The 12,604-nt window shown below is 42.8% G+C and overlaps 1 protein-coding gene across 1 annotated transcript; it reads right to left on the reverse strand.

Annotated features, from left to right (window-relative positions):
* Positions 1-1,312: 1,312 nt before the first annotated feature.
* On the reverse strand, positions 1,313-8,597 carry CCNG2 (cyclin G2). Its single transcript, XM_069743217.1, has 8 exons — positions 8,165-8,597; positions 7,645-7,789; positions 7,033-7,170; positions 6,669-6,919; positions 5,886-5,964; positions 5,690-5,788; positions 4,695-4,900; positions 1,313-3,134 (listed from the first exon to the last, which is right to left on the reverse strand). Exons 2-8 carry the CDS (start codon positions 7,780-7,782, stop codon positions 2,996-2,998), a joined length of 1,050 nt encoding a protein of 349 aa, XP_069599318.1. The 5' UTR covers positions 7,783-7,789; positions 8,165-8,597; the 3' UTR covers positions 1,313-2,995.
* Positions 8,598-12,604: the final 4,007 nt, after the last annotated feature.

Genomic DNA, 12,604 nt, shown 5'->3' on the forward strand with positions numbered 1-12,604 from the left:
ATCAACCCTACAACATCCAGTTTTTACTGATACATTGCAATTCTTTAACATGGAAAATGTCCTTGTAAATATTATTCACCAGCATGTTTTTATATATCCGTAAACAAATGACAATATGGATGAAAAGTTGGATTTTTTTTTTAAGACGTGTGTGTGTGAATTTATCTTAAAAAAAAAGGTATTTCTTTTATCTCTATCAGATGAGGTTTCACTTTTTTTTTTTTTTTTAGATGGAGAGTTCACTCCAGGGAAGCAAAACATAAGGCCATGTGCACACGTTGCGGAAAGTCCTGTGGATTTTTCCAGACCGATTTTGGTAAATCCGCACTGCGGATTACCTGTGGAATTACCGCTATTTTTTTTTGCATATTTCACATGCGGTTTTACTCCTGCAGATTCCTATTATTGAGCAGGTGTAAACTGCTGCGGAATCCGCACAAAATTGACATGCTGCGGAATAAACGCTATGCTTCCACATGTTTTTTTCCGCAGCATGTGCACTGCGGATTTTGTTTTCTATAGGCTTACATGGTACTGTAAACTCAGGGAAAACTGCTGCGAATGGACGTGACAGAGTAAATGGGTTGTGCCAAGACCAAGTTATCCCTTGTCAATAAGATACTTTTTCTGAGGGCCCCAAACAATTCCAAGAACAAAGCTCCGAGCCCCATCCAAGAAGAGCAGTGTTGAGCATGCTCACTATTGCTTTCCACAAATACTATAGCGAATGGCATGGAGGTGCACAAGGTGGTCAAACACTCCATTCGGATGATGCCATGGTTCTCAATTGTTGGGGTCAGAAAGCGATCAATAAGTTATCCTCTACCCTATTAAAAAATACTTTCAATTAGATTGACAGTAAGTTCCTTACCTGCATGCTTTTTGGAGTGTGCTAGTAAACCCACACAAACTCCTTGCAGATGTTGTCCTTGGTGGGATTTGAACCCAGGACCTCAGTGATGCAATGCAGCATACTTCGGACAACTTTAAAACTGGTTGTACCAACAGAAAACTTCATCTGACCACGGCTGTGGCAGACAGCTAAACAGATGTAGCTGGCTCGTTTTCCTTGCAGTGGATGCTCTGGTATAACATAGGCATCCATTTAGCAAGTCTCCACTTTGGCTCATAAGAGAGGTCTGGACACTAGACATCCCTCATTAGGTTCATTGTTGGAATAAAGATACAGTGGACAACCCCTTTAACTTCATTGCACTTTACATCTCCATTTTGTGAGATTTGGCCAATTGTCCGTCCCCCAATCTCATTAACAAAATAAAAAAACTGAATAAATTAGAAACTGACAAATGTGTAAAATTCATTTTTTTTTTTATTATTAGTTAGACTGCTGTAAAAAAAAACAAAAAAAAACAGTAGTCTAACAATATATGCCATATGGAATAAATTAAATATCTACATGCCGTTTAACAAAATGCTACATACATGTACAAAAATAACATTTTTTTTTCTGTGCGTTTTAGATTTTTACATTTTTTTTTTTATGTACATTTTTTATTTACATGTTTCTGTACATTTGTTTTTGCACAATAGATTTTAACATACAGCACCATTCACATTTGGACCTTCACACACCTACATGACCATACATGTAGAGATTGAACGTGTATTCTCTATTCACATTTTTAATCAGATATACAGAACACAAGTATTACTTTTTAACCAAATAGAAAACAGTTGTTAAAAATAATAAACACTCCCGACAAGATGCACCTATTAGTTTGGCAACGAGACAGCAAATCAGCACTGGGCAATTCTAGTTATTAACAATATTAAAGTCTTTCTTTACAGTTGTATTTTATGCAAGAAAAATAAAAAAGAGCATTTCCAGGTTTTGAATAATTTTGCTTTGATAGATTCTTTAACATTGCAAAACAGAGGGCTTTGTCAAATTAACTTATGTTTCACGTGCTATAATAAAATAATGTGTAAGATTTAACTAGCACTACATTCACAAGGCATACGACTAGATGATTAAATGAAGCTTTAAAATGAGTATCCATCTCAGGTTGGAGGAAGCCCCCAACTGGTGATCAGTACTCTAAGGGTACTGTATGTGCACAGTGTCTTTGTCAGGTCAAAACAAGTCTGGAGGAAATTAAAAAAACAAAAAAAAAAAAAACTTCAGACTAAAAGATGTCATGTGCACCTACTGCTAAGTGCCAAAGGCAAGATGCTACAGACATGAAAGTGCTTAGAAAATTGTAGCATTATGCTTTATTAGCAAAAGCTAGCCGTTAACTGTTGCTATCAAAGGGCATTACACGGGGCCCACTTAGCTTCCGTTTTCTTGATAAAGGGAAAATAAATAAAAATTAACTCTCCGTTTTAACAAATATTGAAATGCTTTAGTTTTCAGCCATTACTCATCTTGGCCCAAGCTTTGCAAGCTACAATCTGTTGCCCGGTATCCTACAACGTTCATGGCCCACGATCGAATATGTCCTAGCATGTGCCGAAGGGTTCTCTACGGATGAACTTGCCCTGCATTTTCTTAGTAACGATTCCAGTCAAGTCTCTGGGAGTTGTGATAAAATCGCTTACCAACTTGTGAGTAGTAAAGAAAACTAACATTAGAGTGCCTTTAACAATAGCGACCAAGTATAAAGTGTAATAGAGTAAGTGGAGCCAACTGATCTGTGGAATGTAGCAGTACACAACGGCCAGAGTGTGTTAATAAGGAGGAGAATTAAACACATTGCAACCACTGGAGTAATAACTAAGCGGGAGGAGAAGGGCAACCTGTTCTGGTTCAGGCTTCGAAATGGAAAAGGATTCAAGAAGAAAAACAGAGGAGATCTAACATGGGAGCATTGGGGGGAAACAAACCGCTATAACTAAAATACAACTAATATTTTGTTGGCATTCTAAAATAGTAATAATCATGTGTAAGCAAATAAACACTAATCTCAGGTGTCATCCACATCATACTGCAGCACAATGACGTTACATGCATATAAAACGGTATTATCCTTTGCTACAAAGGGTAGAGGTGACGACTACGGCATTTCAGCTTTGGCTTGTAATCGTCAAAAAAGAAAGACGCCTCAAGGTCACTTGGAGGAGAGGTGCTCAGACTGTCTTCCCCGCTGCTCATATCTTCACACGAATCCTCGCTAAAAAGGGCAGAAAAGACAATTATTTTCCAAGTCCCCCTCTTCATTTATAGACACGGTTTCGCACTCCCCCACAATATCTCTAGATAGATAACAGATGGCTGGGAATGAAAGGCTTCTTCAAACCCCTCCGTCTGACCGCATGAGCAGACTATGCCGATCTGGCCATTTGGCACTTTATGAGGAAGGATGGTCACAAAGTACGGCTCCAGAACCTAAGTTTCTTACAGATACTAAAGTGTGTTGTCTACAGATCTTCTCAGAGGTTCACACATCAGATGCAATACAAGCCAGTGTTCTGAAAGGGTTTAGAACTCCTCTAGTTAAGATTATTAGGTCCCCCCCCCCCAAGAGAGGACCCCAGCAATCTCATCACTTTCTTGTGATGTCATGAAAGCTCATGACCACAGTGCTTTTGAAGATGCCGTTGAGCTGCTTAGCATTCCCCCCTAAGGTTTCTATAGGAGGCCTCACAAACACAGTTGCGTTTTGTAAATGGAATCTGTCACCAAGTTTTTGCTCTGTAAACTGAAAGCTGCATGATGTAGGGGCAGAGACATAGATTCCAGTAATATGTCACTTACTGAGCTGCTTGGTGTAGTTTTGATAAAAATTCTTGTTTCAACTGACGATCTAGCAGACTATGCCGATCTAGCAGTTCTCTAAATGCGGTGCTCTGTATAACCCCACCCACAGCACTGATAGTATTCTGCCTATGCATAGTGTGCATTCAATTAGTGTGGTGGGGAGGGGCTTTATAAAAGGTCATGAATATTGATGGACTATATGGCAGCAGCTTTACTAGTCCTCTAGTGACAGTTTTATCACCAGGATATCACTTGAGGACAGCAGATAAACCGTGACTAATCATCAAAACTACAGCAAGCAGCCCATGGTTCTAACAGTTACAGTTCAGTTACATCTGCGTGTTTAGGCTACTTTCACACTAGCGTTGGTACGGGTCCGTCGCTATGCGTCGGCCCGACGCACGTTGTGAAATTTATGCATGACGTGGGCAGCGGATGCAGTTTTTCAACGCATCCGCTGCCCAGTCTAATGTCTGAGGATGAGGGGGCGGAGTTTCGGACGCGCATGCACGGTAGAAAATGGCGGACGCGACAAAAACCCCCAAAAACATTCACTTGAACGTTTTTCCGTGCCGACGGTCCGCCAAAACACGACGGATCCGTTGCACGACGGACGCGATGTGTGGCCATCCGTCGCTAATACAAGTCTATGGGAAAAAAAACGCATCCACCGGGCACATTTGCAGGATCCGCTTTTTTCCCCCAAAACAACGGATTGCTAAAAACGCAAGTGTGAAAGTAGCCTAAAGAGAAATAGCAGCCATTACAGCTACAATAGGGAGTGGTCATCTACCCATCTTGGCTCCTTGAAAGACAGACCTGCCAGGCTACCACTGCCCTGATACCTTACAGATCAGCAGTTTAAGCTGGTAGGAAGAAGTAGATGCCACGTTGATGGCAGCCATTTCCGGTTTAGGCATATTTCTCTACATTAAGGTATTTTGGAGTAACCTGAATATTTGCCAGCCCATACCTCTCGCTCTCATTCATGTAGTCATACTCGGGGATAGTTGGCAGCTCCGGAACACTGTAGTAACTATTGTGCAGGTTCTGTGCAGTGCGTCTTGACACAATCCATACTAGCTTCTTGTGGTCAGGTTTGCAGCATTCTGGAGAAGAATAATCTGCTAGACATTTCGATACCAGCTCCCGCCAGTAAAGCATTTCTTTGTCATTAACCTAGGAGGAAAAAGGGTTTTTTGTTTTTTACTAGAGATTGTTAAAATTGTGCTCACACAAGTTGTAGAAGAGAACGTTTGAGTGGAACTAACTTTGTTCATACACTATTATGCCCTAGAAAAGACGTGCCCCATAACCTGCACCCCTCTGCTCTATTCCTGTATGAAACCGAGTCTGTGACCAGGTTTTGCCATTCAAGGCAAGAGCAGCATGACGTAGGGGCAGAGACCTGATTCCAGTGCGGTGTCACGTACTGTAGATTTTAGAAAAGCAGCAGGAGAGGATAATCAGAGGACTAAAACTTCCTGCCATATTGTCCTCCATATTCATGAGCTCTGTATAAACCCATCACTGTTGGGCAGTTATAGTTGTACACGGCGCATAGGCAGAAAGCCGACAGCCATGTGGTGGGGTTATATAGAGCCCAGCATTAAATAACCGCTAGATCTGCAGCAGAAAACAGGGATTTTATCAAAATTACAGCAAGCAGCCCAGCAAGTGATAAATCCCTGGAATCAGGGTCTCTTCCCTTAAATCATGCTGCTCTTAAATGGGTAGCATAAAACTGGTGACAAGATCTCTGCAAGCAGAGCATGGCAATATATGACCACCCAATTGTTTCAGAACAATGTTCCAAAAGAAAGCACCTTCTTAACCGTAACTAGGTTTAAATTGTGACTGGAGCGACTTTATAACTACATGTAATCTATCACTCGATACCAGAGATCACCGACACAACACCCATGCTATCCTCGGGATAAGATCACGGGCAGATTCCGGTTTAATTACCTTTGAATGTTTTTGTACACGTAGCGCTATCTCAAATAGTTCGAGAGACTTCAATGTTTCCACTTCGAGTGTAAGAAGGCACAGGGCTAACACTGAGGGCTGGAGAAGGAAAGAGAAAAGCAGGAACGTAAGTCTTGGAAACCTCAGGAATAAAAGAAAAAAAAAACAAAAAAAACAAAAACAAACGCATACTTACTTTTGCTTTGGAAAAAATGAGCCGGCAGTTACAAGCTTTCAGCTGTGCTTCCAGTTTCTCAAGGCTCAATACTTCTTTCCTGCAGAGCAGAAACTCCCATTATATGAAAAGCCTAATTCATGGAAACAAGAGCTAAATATTCAATTACATCTGTAAATGGAGGAAGACTTCTCCGAAAGATTTACTTTCTCCTTGTGATCGGCATTACATTATGGTGATAGAGTCTTGGGCATGTAGCCGGTAACAAATGAGCTGGTGACTGTAGTACAGTAATAATAAACAGATCAGTGCCCTCAGGTAATCTATGAACAGAAGAGTACGAGGGAGAAACAACAAGTACTCTTTAAGGTTTGAAGCCCATACTTGCCCGGTCATAAAATTGGTAAGTTATAGACATTCACTAGTATCAGTGGGGGGGGGGGGGGGGGGGTTGGGTGACAATCACTGACAATTTAAAAAAAAAAAAAAAAAAAAGTTGAGTGGCCCCTATGCTCATGCAAGGACTGCAGCCTCTTAAAGGACGGTTTACACTCCCATTGCAGAGGTATTTCCATTTTCTTGCACCGCAGCTATAACTACAACATAGGCAAATATGAGCTCAATTGGCCAGGGGGCAGAGTCAACCCAACGGGCTATACTAGCGATAGGCCGTCCATTCACAGGGGCTGGGAAACCCTCCAGACAAGCCTGTGCTCACAGAGGGACCAAGAAGATGATGACAACAATGTAGGGATAAGCACTGCAATAAGTGGGATTTGCTTAAAATGTACAAGACTCACTCACCTCTCAGAGGAATGGCAGAGAACGATTGTGTGATATAAGTGCAAGAAGGTTAAGGCAGTGGTTGCTTTGAATTCAAAGTGCAATTTTTCTGAAATGATCTTCTCCATACGCTTAATGTCGGACACAGTGCATTTACATTGGCTGATGCGGATCACGTCATGGACGGACGGGATGTTGCAGTCTTCTTCCACAACTCGTGCTGCCAACTGGAAGCAGCAAACACCAATACAAGAGAGGTGCTTGGGCTTCACCTTATCACAAATGCAGAAAACAAAAAGCTATTATGTAATCTCCTGGAGGTGAAGAGCATAGCATATCCGAGCAGTGAGAAAGCCTCTTCAGTCTACTCTCCCTCTGCCTTTACCTTCATAATGGCCAAAAATCGATCCAAGATGTTCACAGCCAAGACAAAGGTCTCCATGCTCAAGCCAAAGAAGTTTGTAAGACTCCATAAATCTTCGACTTTTGCATTTCTGGATTTTGGACAGATTGTATTGTCGTTCTGGAAAATACACAGAATTATATGTCAGAGATGGTAGATACTTATTAGGGGAAATCTATTCACACAGAGGTCCTGCGAGTAGCATCAGGGATATATATATATACACACATGTATATATTCATTTATCTATCTATCTATCTATCTCACTTCTCTTGCCTTGCAATAGGATTTCAGATGAAGGCTGGGAGACATGTGAGCACTTACTAAAGCATCAGATGATCTATGACCTGCTGAAATAACATCCAGATTTAGAATATATCACTTCTATGATGATCAGAAGTGCCATAGAAAAGCGTCATCTTCGCTTATGACCAATACAGTATACTCCCTTTAATCCGGCCCCAATAGAACTGAATTATCAGATACGACGTTCAGAAGGGAAAACCCAACATTTGGCAGTGAAGCAGTGGTGGGTTACTGTGTACATGCAGAGTTTATGATACTAACAAGCAGACCCTCCCCTCCTCCGCTCACCTCTGCGGTGGACTCCAGCAGGATCAAGCCCTTCTCCCTGGGCTGGTACTTGGTTTCTTGCTCCAGATGGACATTGAGCTGCTTCAGGAGCTTGAAGGCCTCGTTGCTGATGTTATCCATGGCTGCCAAATCCTTCATCTTGGATCTAAGGTAGCAAAAACCCCAAGTAAACAACTCTGAGGCTTCAGCCTAGCGATCAGCTGCTGGGGGCGGGGCCCAGGGGGCAGAGGGGGCGGGGCCAGCTAACGATCACTTGTCACGTCCACTCAACGCAGGCCATAATACAGATGTTATCGGGCGGATTCCTTCTGTGTATGTAGAGCTCGAGCCTTGTGAAGCCCGTCAGCCCGAATGTCACCTTCCGAGAGTGTATGTCCCCCCATCCAGAGCCATTGGACACATCCCCCCCCCCCCCCCATATATATACCGGCATGCAGTACACAACACATACTGTAGCACAGAGGGGGAGACTAGGGGACACAGCCCCCTCCATACAGGACCGGTGAGGGTGGGCGCTCACCTGCACAGCCGTCATACACGGAGCCGGGCTTCCTGTCACCTCACAGTGGGGACATGGTCATCCTGGCCGGAGCAGTCAGCAGCCCCCGCGTCCACACACCGCTGCCATGACACCTGCGGGACCAGTGACGGACTCCAGTCTCCTCCGGGCTCTAGCTCGTCTCTCTCTGCCTTGTTATTGTTTCTGGTCCTTCAACGCCCTGGAGCATCAGACGTCACTGGGCGGAGGAATTTCCTACAAAAACGTACACAAAGAACACGGCCCGACAGTAAAATAGTCCCTATCAGCCCTAGGGGGGTATATGTCCTCCCTGGTGTTAGTTCGTTATAATGGTCACCACTGTGATTAGAACATGAAGAAGAATAGATTACAGAACAAAAGGCGCGGAGCTGAAGGATATAAAGAGCGTAAGGAGCTCGGCGGAGGTATACACAAAATAGTCCTTTACGTCACTGGCTTTTAAATCCCTGCCTACCGCCTCCTGTCATTAGCAGTTTGAAAAGACCGCCCAAATGGCCCAGAGATCTGATTGGATAAAAGAAATATGTTGCGCCTAATTGGTTAGTGGGTTATGAAACGAGACAATTGATTGGCTGTGACGATTGTGGTTTTCACGTTCTTGTTGCTGGACAGATTTGAGGTTAGGAGACCTTCGCTGAGAATTTGTGGACATGCGCAGTAACACTGCAGTCCGTTTGTCACCTCTGCACCTTCCCTTGGCACCTTTGTTTACAACTGTGATTGATACCATGACAACTTCTTCTGTGCCCTTGCGTGCAGCAAGAAAATACTGGCATTTTTTCCACTTATTTTGAGATTTTTCTCCGGTTAAAAAATGCATGTGGTGATCTGTATTGCATTCATGAACGGGAGCAAAAAAACAAAAAAAAAAGATTAGAAAAACACCACACAAATCATACTATAACTCTGTGACTTTGCTTACTTTTCCCTATGAGGCTAAAATCTCTATTGTGGAGCAACACATAATGGCAATGAAAAATATATTATTTGCAGCTTCAGTTATTTATACTCCTCACATGTAAAGCTTCATGGAATAATAATTTATTGCTCTTAATATAGAATAAAGGGGGTTAATATAGAAGCGCTCGGCCTAAGCATTTCACGACATTAGGCTCTTAATCATAGCCTCAGGGCTATGAAACGCGTAGGCCGCTTGTATGTTAGCCCTCCCCCTTTTTTCTACACGTTTGTTCTTACCTCATGGTTTCTGCACCGCGCCCAGCCAGATAGCCTAATTATATGGATCTAAGCTGATGTCACTTTTGTTTTTCCTCATGTGATTGTTGCTAACTACCTGCTTGTTTTGCCCAGAGCCAATCTCTACCGGCTGAGAGCGGTCATGGACCGCTCCTGCCAGCGACTCTGCTGCTTCCGATGACCTCACCTCTATAACAGCAGCTTCTTCATTTAGCTCTGCTCTGTGGACAGGGTGTCTCTGCCGATGCCATGCTGACTGACAGACTGCTACCCTCTGCCTAACATCGAGGAACCGGCTGGTCATCAGCATGGCGTCCACAGTGACACCCTGTTGACAGAGCAGCCCGGAAGAGGAAAAGCTGTTCTGCTGACTGCAGTGAGCTAGCTGTCAATCAGCATGGCGTCTGCAGTGACGCCCCATTGACAGAGAAGTCCTGAGGAAGAGCTGCTCTGCTGACATCAGACCAAATGAAGCAGGAGAATCCCCGACAGGAGTGGTCCGTGGTGGCTGTAAGACGGCAGAAGTAGGACGGGCAGCAAATGGAAATATAATAATATATTATATATAATTGCCTCAGTTGTAAACCTCTTAACGCATATAAAACTAAAATGGCTGACGTTTTCTGGTCAATGTATATAGCCGCCATACCTTAGATATTATAAATTGAACCAACTACCTCAGAAAAGAAAATGAAAAAATAAAAGTATTTTGTCCTGTTTCTGCCCATTACTTACTACAAATGACCCACACAATAAAAAAGATATCTAAGTCAATGAACATACTGTATATTGCAAAGTCTCACAGTACTGTGGATAAGTTTTAGGCAGGTGTGGGAAAAATGCTTCAAGGTAAGGATGCTTTCAAATATATGCTTTCAATTAACAAAATGCAAAGTGAATGAACAAAGGAGAAATTGCAATCAAACCAATATTTGGTGGACAGCACTTTTCCTTCAAAACAGCATCAATTCTTCTAGACCTGCATGACCTGATTAAGGTTTATGTGAGATAATAGATACAATCTCCCGTTTTCTTTATATGTCTGCCCTGTGGGCTAGGGAGGCAAGACGGAAGTCTTTCCTTACAAAGAAAAATATTGAAGCCTGGTTTTGTTTTGCCAAAACCTCTAACAAGTCTGCCAAAAGCATGTGGGAAAACGGGTTATGGTCTGATGAGACCAAGGGTCAGCGTGCCCATAATTCCGAATGTTATGCTTGGTGTAAAGCCAACACTGCACGTCACCAAAAGAACCTGTTAAATATACATATTCCATGTATATTTATTTATTCAGGATTTCTTACCAGATGCGATACTCCAAAGAAAATGTGATACTTATAAAAATGTGGTGGTTTATAGGATGTCCTCAAAAAGAATTGCTGCAGCAAAATACAGAAGATGTGAAGCGGTTACAAATTAATCGTCCATTCGTGCATTAGATTAGTTGATGTTTGTTCTCATCATTTCCTGGATCCTGAATGGGAGTTTGCTTCTGTCCTTCTCAATGTCACGGCCCAAGATGTTGCAGGAATAGAAGCATATGTCAGGCCTTTATCCATGAGTGTGAATGTCCAAACTCCAGAACCAACAGGAGACCATATCAGCCTCTGTTTGTGTAGGCCCCAATATGCTGCAGTGACAGGAGCACATGTCAGCTCCTGGACGGAGAACCCAAAATGCTGCAGGGACAGGAGGACATGTCAGCTCCTGGACGGAGAACCCAAAATGCTGTAGGGACAGGAGGACATGTCAGCTCCTCAACTAGACTCTGTGAGTGGAGAAATGAGTCACCCCCATTTGTGTGTCACATGGTATATATATATATATATATATATATATATATATATATATATATACACTACATACCATCTTGGACATGGTTAGCCATTGATACAGTTTTGAAAGCCCCTCCTATTGGACATTTGTTGTGAATTCCGCTCTTGGGCTCCCTCCGGTGGTTGTAAGTGGCACTTTTGTGAGTTCTGCTCTTGGGCTCCCTCTTGTGGTTTTTAGTGGTATGGCTGCTCCTTGGAGTTACCTGTCAGCAGCTGTCTCCACTGATCGTCTCTTCTGCTCGGCTATTTAGGTCTGGCTCTTTCCTTCAGCCAGTGCCACTTGTAAATGGTTTCTGGTTGGATTCACATCTCTTTGGATTTCCCTGTTATCCTGACCAGTTCAGCAAAGCTAAGTTTTTGCTTGCTCTTTTCTGTCCATAGATTGTGGACTTATCCGTTCTGTGCTTTCTATGTTTGTCCAGCTTATCAGTATGAATTAATTCTGTCTTGCTGGAGGCTCTGGGAGGCAGATTTACCCTCCACACCTTTAGTCAGGTGTGGAGATTTTTTGTATACTCTGCGTGGATTTTTTGTAGTGTTTTATACTGACCGCACAGTATTCCATCCTGTCCTATCTATTTAGCTAGACTGGCCTCCTGTGCTCATCCTGGTTTCATTCTGTGTATGTCTTTTCCCTCTCCACTCACAGTCATTATTTGTGGGGGGCTAATCTTTCCTTTGGGGATTTTCTCTGAGGCAAGATAGCTTTCCTGCTTCTATCTTTAGGGGTAGTTAGCTCTTAGGCTGTGAAGAGATGCCTAGGGAGAGTTAGGAGCATTCCACGGCTACTTCTAGTGTTGTGTTGAGCTTAGGGACTGCGGTCAGTACAGTTACCACTTCCTTCAGAGCTCGTTCCATGTTGCTCCTAGACCACCGTATCATAACAGTACAAGTGGCCAAAAATGAATTAAATGCATCTCAAAAGAAGGAAAAGAAAGTTCTGAACCATTTTTTTTTTCTGTGCTCTGGTTTGTCTTTTTTTTCCTCTTGATATCTGGGTGGTTCAGGATATATGCTTTGGCATGGATGTTCAGGGTTTGTTTTCTCGTGTGGATCAACTTGCTGCAAGAGTACAGAGTATCCAGGACTATGTTGTCCAGACTCCGGCTTTAGAGCCTAGAATTCCTACTCCTGATTTGTTTTTTGGGGACAGATCCAAGTTTTTGAACTTTAAAAATAACTGCAAATTGTTTTTTGCATTGAAACCCAGTTCTTCTGGTGATCCCATTCAGCAAGTAAAAATCATCATATCCTTGCTGCGTGGTGACCCTCAAGACTGGGCTTTTTCTCTTGAAACAGGGGATCTGGCATTATTGAATGTAGATGCATTTTTTCAAGCGCTCGGATTATTGTATGACGAACCTAATTCTGTGGATCATGCAGATAAAAA

Source organism: Ranitomeya imitator, chromosome 1 (genome assembly GCF_032444005.1).
Source record: "Ranitomeya imitator isolate aRanImi1 chromosome 1, aRanImi1.pri, whole genome shotgun sequence".
Taxonomy (NCBI): domain Eukaryota; kingdom Metazoa; phylum Chordata; class Amphibia; order Anura; family Dendrobatidae; genus Ranitomeya; species Ranitomeya imitator.